Source organism: Pseudonaja textilis, chromosome Z, assembly GCF_049901715.1.
Source record: "Pseudonaja textilis isolate UNSWEBS1 chromosome Z, rPseTex1.2, whole genome shotgun sequence".
NCBI classification, from domain to species: domain Eukaryota; kingdom Metazoa; phylum Chordata; class Lepidosauria; order Squamata; family Elapidae; genus Pseudonaja; species Pseudonaja textilis.
In genome coordinates this window covers 61,637,384-61,656,326 of record NC_142008.1, presented here as the reverse complement: position 1 = coordinate 61,656,326, position 18,943 = coordinate 61,637,384, and the positions used below count along the sequence as shown (strand labels likewise).

The window sequence follows — 18,943 nt, the reverse complement described above, 5'->3', positions numbered from 1 at the left end:
GACTATTGCAGGTATGCATATTAAGAAAAAAAAGCTATATTTTATGCTGAACATGCTTCAAAGAGGAGAGAACAGTAGAGGGAATTTAAAGAATGCAAAATACTTGGGAGAATTTTTATTGTTGCAAGATTGAATCTGGGTCGGTCACCAGGACCAGAGATTTACTCTTCCAAGCTTTCAGACTCATGCTGGAGCCCATCTTCAGGAAACTTCTCTCACTGGAATATGTGCTTTGGGCTATTCTGTGAATCATATTTATGTGATGTCTTCCTATTGGCAGATTGGTGTAGTGATGGTTGGTGTATTGACACCAATCAGCTGATAGGAAGGCGCCATATAAACACGAACAGCCAGAGTAGTCCAAAACACGTATTCCAGTAGAGAAGTTCCCTGAAGATGGGCTCCAGCATGAGTCTGAAAGCTCAGAAGAGTAAATATCTGGTGACCAACCAAGATGTAATCTTGCAACTTTTATTGTCTTTGAAAAATCAAAACAGGTATTCCACAAATATTTCTCTCTTTGACTTATTAATGACATACACAGAGAAAGATCTTGAATTTTCATCTCACTCTTTTGTATTTTCAATATAATTTCATGCTTCCTACATCAATTCCTTTCAATGAGACACAGGCTAAGCAAGATGTCCATCCTAATCATTTACTAGTATTATTTAGACAAGCAAATGAACATTCATACCATACCATTTTAACTACAAGATAAAAAATAAAGCTAATTCTTTTTAAGTAAAGCACCATACACAGCTCCCCACCACAAATTGTATATAAATGCATCCTTTCTGTTTCTGATATAATTGATGGTTCCCTTCTTGAAACAGATACTTATTAACTAATGCAGTATAACCTGTGGCCCTCAGCTCACATCATGCAGCCCCCAAACTTTATGTAAAACATCATCTAAACTTGGCAGAAAAGCTGATAGCCAGCAAATGGATTATTTTTTCTTTCTGCATCTTGGAAAGTCCCTTCTTGAAAGAGTTGGATTGTCTGCAATTGTCCCAGTAAAGTAATTATGTTTGTATTTCTGATCCTGCCATATAACACGGCAAATACTTGAAAATGAATTAGCCAGGATATTTGTTGAGCGAAATGAGCCAATAATAACTAAAAGCAGAACTGTCATGGTTTTTCAAGATAACCTTCTTTGGTATAAAGAAATGCACTGGTCTTTTGAGGGAATCCAAAATGTTTTGAGCTTTTTTTAGTTCAGTTGCATTCTACATTTCCAGGGTACAGACATACTTTTTTTTCTTATGGAAAGAGTACCAGTTGCGGAGATATTCCTTCATCCCAGTACCCTTAAAACATTTTAAATAACCATACAGAAAACTTCCAAATTTAAAAAAACACAAATTTTAAAAAGTATCTTTTCATGTACTCCATGGTACTTATTCTTAGCCTTACTGAAATAAAAAGCTGAATGCATTCCACATCTATTTTCATCAAGGGATAATCTCTAGCCTAATTTAGGGTAAGTGGAAATATAAAAGTATATATAACATGAGTCAAACATGGACCAACCTTTACAAAAGCTAGGTAGTTTGTGCATTGTTTCTGCATATAGGAAAGCTGCACTTGTTCTGTGATCTGGCCCGTTGCTTCTCCAGAAGAGATGAAGTAAACCCTGATTGGGTATCCTTTTTCTTTCTTTGCCACATCAGATGTCAAATTATAATTCAAATCTAGGCAAAAATTAAAAAAATCATAACATAGATTATTTTCTACTGTTAATATATATCACAGGCTTTTTATAATCATTATTGTGATTTAGGATTATTATGAAACTTCAATCTATTTAGAGATAGGTCACTTCTGTACCAAGTTCACTTCTATGTCCTAGTAACAAATCCCAATTTCAGAAGAACATTTGCAAATTTGGATAAATGCCAACATTCCAGAGCAAACCAGCACAATCGTAAATGCAGCTAATCAGCCATACAAGAGGTCCTCCTTAGTGCTTCATATTCCTAGTTATATAGATAATAAGAACTGAGAAGTGCAAGTTTTATTCCTCTTACTCAATATTAACTTCTTACGTACTAATTCTAAGAAGGAAAAGAAGGCAGGCAGGCAGGCAGGCTATAATTTCTCTACACATTAGTGGTACAGCCTAAACAAATGTCACCTAGATTTTTTTCCACGTGAAATCTTAAATCAGGCTTGTCCAACCCGCGGCCCACGGGCCGCATGCGGCCCAGGTCGCCTCGTAATGCGGCCCAGTGCCCACCCCAACCTTCATGCCAGAGCCAGCGAGGAGGAGGAGGAGAGGCAGGCGCAAGGCGGGGCGAGGCGAGCGCCAGGCCAAGCAGCAAGAGAAAAGGCGGGCGCCATCAGAGCGCCACCTCCTGCTGTTGCCGCTTCTGCCCCCGCCACTGCTGCCCCCGCCGCCGCTGCCCCCGCCGCCGCTGCCCCCACCGCCACTGCCCCCGCCGCCGCTGCCCCCGCCGCCGCTTCTGCCCCCACCATCGCTGCAGCTTCTGCCCCCACTGCTGCTTCTGCCCCGCCACCGCGGCTGCTTCTGCTGCCAAAGCTTCTGCCCCACGCCGTGCTGCCCCTGCCGCCACTTCTGCCCCCACACGTCGCTGCCGCTTCTGCCCCTCGCCACTGCTTCTGCCCCGCCGCCGCCGCTTTCCCCACCACCGCGCAGCTTCTGCCGCCGCTGCCTCCGCCGCCGCTTCTTCCCCAGCGCTGCCCGCCGCTTCTTCCCCGCCGCTGCCCCGCCGCCGCTTCTGCCCCGCCAGCGGTAGGGGCAGTGGCAGCAGAAGCGCTCGCGGTGGCGGGGAAGAAGCAGCAGCGACGGTGGGGAAGAAGCGGCGCGGGCAGAAGTGGCAGCAGTGGCGGGGGAAGCGGCGGCGGCGTGGGCAGCGACGGTGGGGGCAAAAGCGGTGGTGAGGAGAAGCAGCGGCGGCGGGGCAGAAGCAGCAGCGGGGCAGAAGCGGCAGCGACGGTGGGGGCAGAAGCAGCAGTGGTGGCAGAAGCCGCAGTGGTGGGGGAAGAAGCGGTGGTGGCGGGGGCAGAAGCAGCAGCAGGGGCAGAAGTGGCAGAGACAGTGGGGAAGAAGCGGCAGCGGCAGAAGCAGTTGCGGTGGCGGGGGACGAGCGGCAGGGGCAGAAGCAGCGACGGGGCAGAAGCAGCAGCGGGGGTAGAAGCGGTGGCGGGGGAAGAAGCGGTGGCAGCAGAAGCAGCCGCGGTGGCGGGGGAAGAAGCGGCGGCGGTGGCGGGGAAGGCTTCTGCTCCCGCCGCTGCTGCTGCTTCTGCCTTTCAGTCCTGCCTCATCCAGCCGGGCCATTTGCAGGAGGAGAGGTAGGCGCGAGGCGGGCGAGCTTTCTCCTCCCCCCTCCCCCCCCTGCAAAATTTGGCCGGAAAATAAACCGTGATAAAAAAAACTGTGATAAAAAAACCGTGATAAAAAATAATTTTTAATAAATAATTAATAATAAATAATAAAAACATCTCACTAACTTCACTTCCAAATAAATTTAATATGTTAACTATGTTTTCTATGGTTTTTTTGGATGATCAGGTATCGTTACTGTTATTTTATTTTATGTGCGGCCCAAACCAAATTTTCATCTTCTAATGTGGCCCAGGGAAGGTGAAAGGTTGGACACCCCTGGTATAAATGATAGTGGCAACAATTTTTTGTGTCTTTCATACAGATAACATAATTAGAATGCATTCTGAATGATGTAGATTTATTTTAATTAAGTGTACCATTGGTCGATTTTATCTTATTTTGTTTCCCATTTTAGTCAGGTTCTCATATCATATAATCCATGTCAAATTTTTCCTTTGGGGCAGGGGAACAATTATTAACAGACTACTAATACACATTAGTTTTAAACTCAGCTAAGGTTCTTCAGACTAGGAGTGGTCAGGTGAAGAAAGAATATGGAAAAGGAAGGAAAATATCCTGAGTGAGCACAAACTGTACTGGACAGATGAAATAATAACATATGCACAACTGTTTGAGACAGAAGCTGAGACTCTGGAGTTCTGCTCTTCATAAGGTCATCATTATATAATTGAATAGGAAATACAGGGCAGTGTCAGAGGAGTATCTAACTAGGATCTGGATTTAAATCTACCTTCAGCCAGTCCTTATTTCTAACTTTACTCTACTTTATTTACTACTATGAGACTTAAAGTCTTATTTGGCTATAGAAATAAATATATTCCCTTGAACATGAACATATTTCAAGCCCTTCTGGAAATTAATTGTCACTATTGTACTGCCTGCGGCTTCAGATTTTTATAATGTATTATTTATTAACAAAATGTTTTAATAAAATGCTCAAATAAAATCTAGGTGGCTACCAAGTAAAATTCAAGCATCCTTGAAAATATAATTTCCCCCATGTAATCAGCAGAAAGAAAACATGGAAGATCCCCAACCAAAACAACAGCAGGTAAAAGCTGCCCAGTGTCACCTTGCAACAAGATGGACAGGAAATAAAAGTAATTAATAAATAAAAGAAATCTGAGCCTGAGATAGAACTGTAATCTGAATGTCTCAAACAAAACCTTTCCTCTCTTTATCTTAATCAAAACTAGGAGGGTCTTGTCTGAGATGTTTACCTGAGTGACAGTTCTGACTCATACTGAGGTTTCTTTTAGCTGCCATTGCCTTGGTTGCAGCTCTTTCTCCTTTTCAAAGTTATTCATGCTCCTCTCACATCATCCGCTGGAAAAAAGGAAGCATTTTCAGCAAAAGAGTGTGATGCACCTCTCTACACATGGAACATTCTACAATGACTTCTGGCCCATGTTACTCCTACTTTTCAAAAGGACAGACCCTAGATTATCCCACAGGGGATACAAAATGTTTTTGAATAACAAGGTTCTTAATAAACAACGTTCATCATGCTTAGCTTTATAGATAATAATCAGCAATTTTAATGAGCCTGGGAGATTGCTGCGAAGCAATGTAGATGCTGTAGAATAGATATATGAACTCATCTATAACAATACAATTAAAGGCAGCTTCACGTAAGAGTGAGATGCAACAGTCAAGGCATGTGACATTCAGAGAACAAGGCAACATCACTAAGGCTTCCTGGTACAGTTTATCAAATTAATATTATAGAAAAACATTTTCTGAATTGTATTTAACATTTTTTAAGCTCTCTGAGAAAGCCCTGTATTTGAAACAATATCTCTTGCTACTTCATCTTGCTCTTGCATATTCAAGACTGATTCAACACACTCATCTGGACTTCTGGTCCTTTTTTTCTTCCTTGACAGCATTTGACATACAGCCTTGTGGACATTGGGGACATTGTTTGTTATGACTTTTGCTCTGGATAGTAATGGAACTCTAGTTCAAAAATCATGTTAAAAGATGATGTTATCTGACTATATTCCCCCTATTGTTAATATCATGATGGCCTATTTGATATGCTCCTTGGTTTGGACAGTTGGGACAGAATATCTTGATACAATATATCTCTGGTTTTCTGGCTTTTTAGAACTGCATAAATAAAGAACTCCTCAATGACAAGCAAACCATGATAATCAACTTCATAGGTAATAAATTGTGCATTACAGGCACCTTACAGAGGGCTATACCATTCTGCTTCTTCCACATGTTAGCGGTCATCATATAGTGAGCTGTCAACATGTACTGTGATTCACAATGCAAACAATACCACTTGCAAAAAAACAAACCCTACAAAATCTATCCAATGTGTGAGGCAACTGGCTATATACAAATTGACTTAGAGAATTGTGACCACAGCCCTCTCATATAGCAAGTCAAAATATCCCTCTAACAACTGTCATAACATGTGCATTAGCTCTCAAATAGAACAGAAAATTATCCAAAAACCACTCCTCTGTAGTCATGGCCACATTCTTTCTGAACAATAGTTGACATTTCCGAATAGGTTCAGTAGTATATTAAACATCTTTCTCCACTTTGTTTTTGGCATGCATGAGTAAAAATGTAGAATTACATTCTGACTCACTTTATTCAGGGAGGTCTACGTCAGATCTATTTATATTAGAATTGCCTAAACATCCACATGTTTAGGCTATCAAGCCTGATTTTGATATAAATGTAAACACACATTTTATTATAGTATTAAAATCAATTTATTTTTCTTTCTAAAAAGTGATCAGTGAAATACATCCTTTCTATAGCAGTGTACAGTTGTTTGCTGTTTGCCAGTCTTAATAAAAAGAGCTAATCTTCACTATAAAAAAAGCAGTCTGACATTTCAGTTTCTTCATATTCCCATTAAGAATATGGAATCTATACTGCATTCTAACAAAATATGGTGCCTAACTAAACAAAGATATATAGCACAGTTTAAAAAATGCAAACTATTTGCATGGACACTATCAATGACCCATTTATTAACACAGCAATAATTATAGTTGCAATAACAATAGCGATCATAATAATCTATGTCTCGATTTAAATTTACCAAAACAAAATGACAGTAAAGGGACACATGGCTTTCATAATTAGAATTGAAGACATTGCTATTTTAAATCATGAAATAAAGAGCCATTTATCAAAATTGATCCCAAATTGTTTCTAGTTTATTAAAGAAGAGGAGAAAGCTTTGTACATTCCAAATTCTCCTTCTAACTATGTAGTTTTCAGTGATATAGATTTAATCATGCACAAGTAACTTACCATAACAAACTCAATATAACAAGGCCATTTCAGTGTTCTAAATGTTGCAGCAAAAAACTGAAATTTTTCAACCAGAGAAATGAGATAGATATTTGTTCAGTTTGCATTTGTATATAGTCATTTATTTATTGCTTTTATATATAAATACAATATTTGGGACTTATTGATATTTGAAAAAGAGGGACAAAACAAGAAAACAATAAGTGAAGGTTTTGTTAATTATTATAGAATTTTTGGAAGATTTAAACTGGATTTAAAAAGTTTTATTTTCATAGGAATTAAATCTGAACTTGATATCGATTTATGTTCTGGAGATGACTACTTGATTGCTAACATATAAAACGTTACTCAAAATGAACCTGGAAAATATGTAAAAGACTGCATGGTAAAATGGACAAAAAAAATGGGTATAATACAGTGGTGGGATTCAAATTCTTTTACTACTGGTTCTGTAGGTGTGGCTTAGTGGGAGTGGCAGGGAAAGGATACTGTTAAATCGCCATTCCTACCCCACTTCAGGGGAAGGATACTGCAAAATTTCCATTCCCTTCCCCACCCCACTAACTTGTTTCCAGCTCCATTCTCCCATGCAGGGCAACAAAAGAAGACCCAGCCAATCAGCTGGGACTCCAATCAGTTTGGACTTGGGAGGCAGAGAATAAATGGTGGAGTGGCCAGGCAGAGATGGTATTTGCTGGTTCTCTGAACTACTCAAAGTTTCCATTACCGGTTCTCTAGAACTGTTCAGAACCTGCTGAATATCACTTCTGGTATAATATAACATTAGATAAATGGTAAAATGTATGGACAAATGGATTAAAATGTACTTTGAATTATAGTTTGAAGCATTTTTATAATAAAATGATGTATCATTGGTATTTGACCACAGATAGAATAGCAAAACTGTATAGAGCAAGAGTGTCAAACTCAAGGCCCATGGGCTGACCCAGCCTGTGAGGTGCTTAAATCTAGCCCATGAGGCCGGTCTGGGAATAGCACTTTGGGGGCTCCATGCCCTATTTTGGCTGGCAGGTGCTGGAAGCAGGCCGAAAATGGGACATGGGGGCCTCATGTGGCCCCCACCTCATTTTGGCAGACAGGGTGCTGCAGGTGATCCAGGGTGAAAATTGGGGTGTGGAGGGCCTCACACAGGCCCTGCACATTTTGGCAGGCAGGGTGCTGCAGGAAGCTTGTGCCCCATCTCCCCCACCCCCAGCCAACCCACAGAGAACTACAATGCTGACCCAGCACTCAAAGAAATGCAGTTTGAGACTTCTAACATGTATCAGAAATCTAATCAGATAACAGATAATCAGAGTTGGAAGGGACCTTGTAGGTCATCTAGTCCAACCCCCTGCCTAACAGGAGACCCAACAAACACACATTCATTCATTCATTCATTCTTAAGTTTTCGCGGGTACTTACATATATGGTATTCAGCTTTGTTCAGGTATTTTCCCATGTCATTGTAGTTGTGCTTTTAAAGTTGTAGCAACATTTCGGCAGAATCTCATCTGCCATCATCAGGTTTCTGTATTATGTTCGTCTGTGAGTCAGACTTTTACAGTGGTTTCAGTTTTAAATTTGGGGCTAGCCTACTGCTGTGCCAGGTTTTTTTCTTCATCCTGATTGGTTGGGAGTCTTGGTCTGTGTTTATTGGTCTTGGAGTTTGCTGTGTTCTGCTTGATTGGTGTTTCTAATATCTTCTCTCTGTTTTGTGGCTCTTTTTGTGTCTTGATTAGCTGGCAACATTGTGTTCATGTATTGGAGGCCTTTAGTGCAGCTTGGCTCCGGGTAAATGGGCGGCTATCATTTGTTAGGAAGCTAGGTTTCATCTGGGTGCCTGGTTGGGGTGTGCTTGAGCTGGAGCTATCAGGGGGGATCTGTTTGTGCCCAGGTGTTTGCCTGGCTAGTGGTATGGAGATTTGTTTGTTTGTGAGTGCAGGCTTCCAAATGATTGACAGTCTGGTGGAATCATCTGTTCTATTCATGCTTTCAGGTCTTTTTTCAATCTCTATGGCTTCTCTGATAACTCTGTGGCTGGGGTTTTCTATAGTAGCTAGGGTTTTAGTGTCATTGAAGTTGATGCTATGACCTGTGGCTTTCATGTGTTGGACTAGTGAGGAAGTGTGTTCCAGCTTTTTTACTGCATTTTTGTGTTCATCCAGGCGGGTACTTATTCTTCTATTGGTCTGTCCAATGTATGTGGCTGGGCATGATGCACAGGAGACTTCGTATATGCCTTGGTTTTCCAGGTCAATTTTATCTTTGGGGTTTCTAAGGATGGCTGCTATTTTTCTGTCTGCTTTGAAGGCAGTCTTGATGTGATGCCTGTGTAGTATCTTACTGATTTTGTCTGTAGTACCTCTTATGTAGGGCATCTTATGTGCCAGCACGCGAGCTGCAGGAAAACTTGTGCACGTCTCACAGCTGATTTTTGGCTGGTTTGAGGCCTTTTTCGGCCTCCCAAAGGCAGTTGAGAAGGCTTCTTCAGCTTCCACAAGCTTTGTAGGCTGAAATCTAGCCCCATTTTGTCACTTCCAGGTTTTTTTTTCAGAAAAACAGGAAGTGACAAAACAGGGCTAGATTTCAGCCTACAAAGCTTGTAGAAGCCTGAAGAAGCCTTCCTCGAGCCTTGGGAGGCAAAAAGGCCTCAAACCTGTGTAAAATCAGCTGTGAGATGCAGTGCAGGTAAGGGGGTGGTGGGTTGGGGTGGGATTGCACGTGAATGTGTAGGGGGAGTGGGGGGGGCACACATTGCCTTCTGGGTGCTGGCACGCAAGCACTAGCATGCAAGCACGCACACAATTTTTGGCACAGGAGCCCGAAAAGGTTAGCCACCACTGGACTAGACAGCTTTATAAGAGAGAGGAGACCATTTGTGGACTTTCTAACTTTTAAATACAAACACAAATAACAGGGATTGAAGAGTAGTATAATATTTGTTATTTTATTTTATTTTTATCATTTTTTTATACATTAGATGTTGGGTCTATTTGATTATTTAGAAATTTCCTCATCTGAAATATCTTTATATAATATATTTTCTTCTTAAATAAGGATAAGAAAGTTGATAACTGTGTGCAGGCTTTTTTTTTTTATTATTTACAGCATCCAGCCAGGACAGATTTTTTTTTTCTATGTTTAGTGTTGGATTTATTTGATATTTGGATCATTTTTTTCTTTTTCCTCACCTTTTTTGTATATGATTTTTTTTCTTTCTTTTGTTAACACTGTTGGGTGTATTTTTCCTGATTTTTTCCTGTTTTGTATTTTATTCCCATTGATAAAATAGAAATAAATATATATTAAAAAACAGATATCTAAATGAAATGAATGAAAATAATATAGATCATGATATTGGGCAAAACTAGGAACAAAATGAAGGTATTAGAATGAATGAATATGCACACACATACCAAACATTTCAATTAATGAAAACTCAATGAAAAACAAATGTCATTGATTCATTCATGTGCACGCTATCCACACCCTGTCTTAACTTCTGCTCCTCACTCTTTGTTAGGCTACTCTGAAAACTGCATTAAAATCAGCATGAACTGCATCAGTCAAATTGCTAACCAAAGTATAGTTTGGTTAATTTAATTTTAAAATTTCTACTATATCATTAATTATAAATGTTGAAAAAGAAACACCTTTAAATATAATGTGTGTGTGTGTGTGTGTGTGTGTGTGTGTGTGTGTGTGTGTGTAACTTTTAATTTGTGCCAGTGTACTTACAGTAAAAAAATAACAATGAAAGTTATCTTATCCTATCTTCCTTGTTTCCTTCCCAACCCCATTCCTCACCACACCCTATTTTGTGTTGGCTTCCCAGCCAAGTACTTACCAGGTCTGATCCTGTTTAGTTCTCTAAAATCAGCCTACTGAAATAAATACCAAACTAAACTGCCAAATAATTTACCTACCATCACTATCTTGCACCCGATTTCAATGTAAACAGCCAATCTGCAGTATAACTAAATTTTGCTAGACATCTGCTGCATGTTATTGTCTCTTCCTTGATAATCTGGTCTTAGCTGGGCAAAACATATTAGACATTTGGAATCACTGGTGAGAGCAGCTCAGCACGGAGAAAATGTGCATGTCTCCCCATGTTCCTCTCTCCGCGAGCAGCCTCATCCCCTCCTCCTCATTTGTGAAGCATGCTAAGTTTAAAGGTACTGCGAGAGTCTGCTTGTGGAGAGAGGAATATGGGGACATGTACAACTTTTTTCCATGCCAAGAGGGCATCTCTGTCTCTCGCCTCCACTCTTGGTGCAGAAAAAAGTCAGCAGGAGCAGCAGTTGAGGTGGTCGGTCACCCATCCCAGGGCTCACGCTCACCATACCTCAGGGGATGGGGGATGCAGCATCAGTGAGGCAGCAATGGTGATGGCGGCAAGGAAGGCAACAGCAGTTCTGGTGGCATCAGGACTTCTGGGACTGGCTCCCCCACCACCAGCTGTCAGCTCTTCCAGTGACCACACATGGTGCATTGGGGCTCCCAGGCTCTGCTCCCCACAGCCGCCGTCAGCTGTCCCAGACTCGATCAACGGGTGCCTTGCTGACATGAGCCTCTCCACATGTGCTCCTGCTGCTCTTGCTGGAAGACAGGGTCTTTCATGGCCCAGCGAAAAGCCTGCAAGTCCCTCTCCCATCAGGAAATGGCTCCGGTTGGCAGAGAAGCAGCCAGGTTGAATCCAGTTTCTCTCTGCCGCCTGGAGCCATTTCCCGACGGGAGGGGGACTTGCAAGCTTTTTGCTGTTTCAGGAAAGACTCTCTCATCTCCCAACTAAAGCAGCAGGGGAGAGAAGCAGCTGATGACTTGGCCTGAGCCAATACAAGCCTCACCATGTGTTCTTTTGCTGCTCTTGCTGGGAAAATGACAGACTTTCTTGGCCCAGCAAAAAGCCTGCAAGTCCCCTCCCATCGGGAAATGGCTCCAGGCAGCAGAGAGAAACAGGATTCAACTTGGCTGCTTCTCTGCCACCCGGAACCATTTCCTGATGGGAGGGAGATTTGCAGGCTAAATTTCTCTGTGCCAGGAAAAACTCTGCCAGCTAGAACAGCAGGGGACAGAGGCAGCTGCTGACCTGGCTGGAGATGACACACAGCTGCTCCATGTGTTCTCCAGCTAAGGCAAGTAGTGGTGATGGTGGGGAAAGGCGACTGGTGTTGGCAGCAAAAGTCAAGTGGGGGGGAAGAGGCAAAAGGCAGGGGTGGGGGAAGGCAACCTGTGGTGGCAGATAGGTGACCCGGGCTTGCAGAGTCTCACTCAACCAGGGATATCAGATCAAGCAGGGCCACAGCAGAAGGCAGGTAGTAATGGCTGGCCTGGCAGGTGGGCAAAAGCAGGCTGCAGGCAGTGATGTCATGCATGCGTGATAAGGACTGATTGAGCAGGGAGGGGGGTGGAGAGGGGCAGGGCCAGCCAGTGGCGTGATTTGCCGATTCTCTGAACTGCACAGAATCATAACGACTGGTTCTATAGAACCGGTCCAAACCAGTAGAATCCCACCCCTGGGTGTATATCTTTACAATACGTTGGGATTTTTCTGCAAGTCCACCACATATAGAATGTAGAATGTTTCTTTTATCTCAGGCAAATGGTATTTTGGAGTAAATTTTATAGATATGTTCCACAGTTCTTCTCATAAGTATGTTGGCATTGTTTCTTTAGAGTTTTCATCCAATTTATCATACATGCTTTTTTTGTTCTCTCTTTATATCATATCTAAGCAAATGTCTGTGTGTGTGTGTGTGTGTGTGTGTGTGTGTGTGTGTATTCGTAGATTTTCACGGGTACAGGTATGCAGGTCTTGGCGTGTTCAGGTGTTTTCCCATGTAAGATTGAGATCTTGGAGATGTTTTGACGAGGTCCCACTCTCCATCTTCAGGCTGGTGCTTTCAGCTTCGTGCTTGTGCGAGCAAAGCGTGATCAGAGCTGCCATCTCTCTATAAATACTGGTGGGTAGGTTGGCTATGTTGTTATTTCCATCAAGAAATAACAACACAGCCAACCTCTCCACTGGTATTTATAGAGAGACGGCAGCTCCGATCACGCTTTGCTCACACAAGCATGAAGCCGAAAGCACCAGCCTGAAGATGGCGAGTGGGACCTCGTCGAAAGGTCGCCAAGATACTCTCAATCTTACACAGGAAAAGACCCGAACATGCCAAGACCATACATACATACATACATACATACACACACACACACACACATATATATATCCTAATTGACAAAAATTCTGCTGTTTTTCTTAATGTTTCTCCCTCCATATACATTAAAGCAGTTCAAACTCTAATTTTAGTGATATCACGGGTAGCCAGAAGTATGTCCTTCCTTTGTTTGGAACTAGAATGATGCAAAGCAAAGACCCGAATGTGGATTTGTTTATATAAACTACTGGCTTGAATTAAGACATCTTATTGGAACCAATCAAATAAGATGAAATCTTATTAAATTAAGCCAATAGTTTGTCTAAACAGATAAACAGATAATCAGACTTGGAAGGGACCTTGTAGGTCATCTAGTCCAATCCCCCAGCCAAACAGGAGACCCTACACCATTTCTGACAAATGGCAGTCCAATCTCTTCTTGAAAGTCTCAAGTGATGGAACTCCTACAACTTCCGAGGGCAAGGTTGATTGTTCTCACTGTCAGAAGGTTTCTAGTTATTTCCAGGTTAAATCTTTCCTTGTTCAGTTTCCATCCTTTATTCCTTGTCTGGCCTACAGGTGCTTTAGAAAACAGGTTGACCCCTTCTTCTAAGTGGCAGCCCCTCAAATATTGGAAGACCACTATCATGTCTTCCCTGGTCCTTCTCTTGACTAGACTAGCCAAGCCCAGTTCCTGCAACTGTTCATCATATGTTTTAGTCTCCAGTCCCTTAATCATCATGGTTGCTCTTCTCTGCACTCTTTCTAGAGTATCAACATCTTATTTTATAATGTGGTGACCAAAACTGGATGCAGTATTCTAGGTGTGGTCTTACTAAGGCTTTATAGGGTGGTATTAGTACTTCCCTTGTTCTTGATTGTATTTCTCGGTTAATACAACTTAGGATTGCATTAGCTTTTTTGGCTGCTGCTGCACACTGCTGTCTCATATTTAGCTGGTTGTCTACTAAGACTCCAAGATTCCTCTCACAGTTACTGCTATTGAGCCTGGTTTCACCCAGTCTATATGTGTACTTTTGGTTTTTCTTGCCCAAGTGTAGGACTTTACTTTTCTCTACATTGAATTTCATTTTGTTAGATACAGCCCAGTGTCCTAGTCTGTCAAGATCCATCTGGATCTTGAGCCTATCTTCTTGGGTGTTAGCTATTCATGCCAGCTTAGTATCATCTGCAAATTTGGTAAGTTCCCTTTCTATTCCCTCATCTAAGTCGTTAATGAAGATATTGAAGAGTACTGGTCCTAAGACGGAACCTTGTGGCACCCCACTGCTTACTTTCCTCCATGTAGACTTAGACCCATTAAGGACTACTCATTGAGTACACTTTGCCAGCCAGTTGCAAGTCCATCTAGTGGTGGTGCTATCTATTCCACTTTTTTCTAGCTTACTAAGAAGTAGGTTGTGGTCTACTTTGTCGAATGTCTTGCTGAAATCTAAATATATTATGTCCACAGTATTTTGCTGCTCTACTAATTTAGTCATTGTGTTGAAGAATGAAATAAGATTGGTTTGGCATGATCTGTTCTTAACAAACCCGTGCTGACTGCTAGTTATTCTTTACTTGTTTCTAGATGTTGGCAGATCTGTTTTTTTAATTAATTTTCCCAGTATCCTCCCGGGTATTGATGTTAGGCTGATTGGTCTAGAGTTTCCTGGGTCTGTTTTTTTTTCCTTTTTTGAAGATGGGAACCACATCAGCTCTTTTCCAGTCCTCTGGTAGTTCCCCGGTGCTCCAGGATTTTTGAAATATATGGTGCAGTGGTTCTAAGATGACCTCTGCCAGCTCCTTTAAAACCCTGGGGTGTCTGATAGCCAATATTTTGCCTGATATAGACAAATTTGACTCTTCATAAAAACAAGCCTTAAATGAAAAATTGAGGTTCACTGATTCTAATAGTGATCCATTGTTTTCACATAATATTAAGATTTTAAAGAAAAAAAACATAATCAAATGGTGCCTGATCTGTATAGGTAAGTAAAGTACTCCAACTCAGGTTACTGAATCAGATACTTAAAATGATAAGTTATTTGCTAATTCTCTTAAATACTGTACACTTCAGAGCTAGCAAGATTTGATGCTCACTCATCACCTATTTTACAAAGAAGGTATGACAAAATACTACAGATTCGGTATGGGTACCATTTTTACAATACTCTGACTAAATATAATAATTTGGCAAAAGTTTCCAAAATGTTCAGACCCTTCTGCTTAAACATGCCTCAAAAGATATAATATACCAATGAGTTATTATATAAATCAGGCATGAAGGCAATAATTTGTTCCTCTTCTTGAATTAATCATAGTATATTTAATTAACTGGTTACTGTCCATAAAGTATTCTTCTTCCTAGTATATGAATACTGCTTTAGAATTGTAAAAACAAGAGTTATCAAAGCAGTAGCTCACCTATCAGTCCTGGAACATGTTTGCCTTTGAAACTAAAGCAGGCAGTGACATTTAGACAATTCACTTCTTGTAAACCATCATGACACTGAGGAGCTGTGATGTCAATGGATGCTGGCAGGAAAATTGAAATATCCAAGGTAATGACAGGCCGTGATCTTAAAACAATAAGAAAAAAACACACACATTATTTTCCATACTATTATAAATCTTTTTAATATTAGTGGAAAGTAGTTCCTATCTAATTAACTTAAGAGAACTCTTAAACTTGCTTAGGATATCAGCTTTAATATTAGTACTGGAAATAATCAATTATTCCCCAAATATTTCAACCCCAAAACAAATACTTTTCCTATAATAATTAGAAAAGGAGGAGGGGGAGGGAAGGGGAGGACAGGACAGTGATACACCAGTACCATTAAGATGCATTACTGGAATAAAACAATTCAAATAATGCAATATCCTTTTCTTTTCTTTTTTAAACAAGTTTTATTCAATTTTTCCAAAACAACATAAAAAAGAGCTCTTTTTAGTATACAACATAATTCCGAGTCACCACTTTTACATGTGAATATGACAGTAATTATATATTCATTTTTACATTCAACATCCTGTCTTGTTCATTTTTAACTTAATTCTATTATTACTTCTTCATTTCAACTTTTACATAAGAAAAGGAACAAACACATTAATTCTGTTAAGTGATATTACTTTCATTCTAAACATCTTCTCAGTTCATTTCCATTTATTTCAAATGTATTTCTTAAGCATTAACATTTCTTTTAAGTGTAGCCTTTTCCAAAGTACTCTTTTCTCATTTAAATCACCAATAGTTCCCATATCTTCATACTTATTCCCTTTTAATTCTTTTATCTTGTCAAATTTGCAACTGAATGTGTGAACCCCAAAGATAAAATTGACCTGGAAAACCAAGGAATATATGAAGTCTCCTGTGCATCATGCCCTGCCACTTACATTGGACAGACCAATAGAAGAATAAGTACCCGCCTAGGTGAACACAAAAATGCAGTAAAAAAGCTGGAACGCACTTCCTCACTAGTCCAACACATGAAAGCCACCGGTCATAGCATCAACTTCAATGGCACCAAAACCCTAGCCACTATAGAAAACCCCAGCTACAGAATTATCAGGGAAGCCATAGAGATTGAAAAAAGACCTGAAAGCATGAGATGACTCCACCAGACTGTCCATTATCTGGAAGCCTGCACTCTCGAACAAAAAAATCTCCACACCACAAGCCAGGCAAATACCTGGGCACAAACAGACTCCTCCTGATACCTCCAGCTCAAACACACCCCAACCAGGCACCCAGATGAAACCTAGCTTCCTAATAAATGATAGCCGTCCGTTTACTTGGAGCCAAGCTGCACTAAAAGCCTCCAATACAGGAAACACAATGTTGCCAGCCAATCAAGACAAAAAAAGCTACAAAACAGAGAGAAGATATTTAGAAACACCAATCAAGCAGAACACAGCAAACTCCAAGACCAATAAACACAGACCAAGACTCCCAACCAATCAGGATGAAGAAAAAACCATTCTGGCACAGCGTAGGCTAGCACCAAATTTAAAACTGAAACCACTGTAAAAGTCTGACTCACAGACGAACATAATACAGAAACCTGATGATGGCAGATGAGATTCTGCCGAAACGTTGCTACAACTTTAAAAGCACAACTTTTAGGACGTGGGAAAATACCCGAACAAAGCTGAATACCATATGTGTGTGTGTCTGTGTGTCTGTGTGTGTGTCTGTGAGTGTGTCTGTGATTTGTATCTATCTATCTATCTATCTATCTATCTATCTATCTATCTATCTATCTATCTATCATCTATCTATCTATCTCCCTTCCCCCTTTTACTTTTCTGCTGTTTCTTTCAAAAACAATAGGACAGGGGCAGTAGGCACGATTGGTGCACTTATGCACGCCCCCTACAGGCCTCTTAGGAAGGGGGTGAGGTCAATAGTAGACAGTCTAAGGTTAAAGTTTTTGGGGTTTGGGGAAGAAACCACAGAGTCAGGTAGAGTATTCCAAACATTGACCGCTCTGTTGCTGAAGTCGTATTTTCTGCAGTCAAGTTCGGTTCGGTTAACCTTGAGTTTGTATCTATTGTGTGCTCTTGTATTGTTATGACTGAAGCTGAAGTATTCATTTGCAGGTAGGACATTGCAATGTATGATTTTATATACTATATTTAGATTGGACCGGAGGCGGTGTAGTTCTAGGTTTTCTAGGTCTAGAGTTTCAAGTCTGGTGGCATAAGGTATTCTGCAATGAGCAGAGGAGTGTAGAGGAGTGTAGAACTCTTCTTGTGAAATATTTCTGGACTTTTTCAATTGTGTTAATATCAAATACATGATATGGGTTCCAGACTGATGAGCTGTACTCAAGTATAATGTCTAGCAAATGTTTTGTATGCTCTAGTTAGTAGTGTGATATTACCAGAGAAGAAGCTACATAGGATTAGATTAACAACTCTTAATGCCTTTTTGGCTATGTAGTTACAATGGGCTCTAGCACTTAGATCATTTGAGATGAGTACTTTAAGGTCCTTGACAAAGTTTGGATCTTCAACAAGGTCTCGACTATTTAGCTTGTATTTTATTTTCTGATTTTATCTGCCAATATGTAAGACAGAGCATTTATTTGTTGAGATTTGAAGTTGCCATTTGATTGACCATTCTGATACATAATCAAGGTCTTTAGGGAGGGTAGTAGTATTGTCTGTGTTGTTGAATAGCTTTACATCATCAGCGAAGAGAACTCAGTTGCTCTTAATATGATCACAGAGGTCAATTATGTAGAGTATGAAGAGAGTTGATCCTAAAACACTGCATTGGGGGACACCACTGTTGACAGGTACAGAATATGCCTCCAGCTATGCTGCCCCTGCAGATGAAGACAATGTGAGGAAGGGGTGGGGCTGCTGCTGCTTACTACGTCCCATCTCTTTTGACTTGCGGTAACAGGTCACTGCTAGTCATCTCCTTGGCCTCCTCGCAAGTCTTGGCCCACATATGGAACACATTCCCCTCATGCACCTGACACACCTTGGTACCACCAAGGCTGCCTGCAGCTCCATTAGGCTGCTGCTATCGCCACCCAGAACCCAGCCCAAAGGTCCACCCAGCCTGAAGAAGGTGAAGTGTCCAGCTAGAAAGTCCAAGTAGAGGTGGTAAAGCATGCCCATTCCCAGCTGGCAAAAGGTAGTCATCATGAGCAGGAAAAGCTCAATCCCCATTGGTGCTATGGTTGTCTGAGCCCAGCCAGGATCACATGCTTCCCCCCAATCTCTGCTGGCCTGGGCAGGCAAGGTTGCAATGGGAATCTGGCTTTCTCTACTCACAGTTTTTTTGTCTGCTGGGCCTGGGTGTGCTTTACCACTATTACTTGCCCTTTCTAGCTGGCGGGTATGCCGAGAGGTGGTGGAGTTACCACACAGGAGCTGCCAGGGATAGAGAACCTGATGACACGTATCCTTCACCAGGGCTGCTTGGCAGGGAGAGCCGAGTCCCATCCTGCCCAGTGAAGCAGCAGGTTCTGACCATTGAACCATGAACCATTCACTGTTTTTACAAGGTTTCAGATACACTGAATATAATCTACACTTAAACAACACCAAAGAAAACTATGTAATTCAGCAATTTCCAAAAAGATTAGTTAGCTTGTTT

At 41.2% G+C, this 18,943-nt stretch overlaps 1 protein-coding gene across 1 annotated transcript in view; it reads right to left on the bottom strand.

The window, feature by feature from the left end:
- ITGA9 (integrin subunit alpha 9) overlaps positions 1–18,943 on the bottom strand; it is a 496,160-nt gene that overhangs the window by 371,232 nt on the left and 105,985 nt on the right. The window contains 2 exon segments of the mRNA XM_087917165.1: positions 1,540–1,700; positions 15,253–15,420. Coding sequence (XP_087773291.1) covers positions 1,540–1,700; positions 15,253–15,420 — 329 coding nt within the window.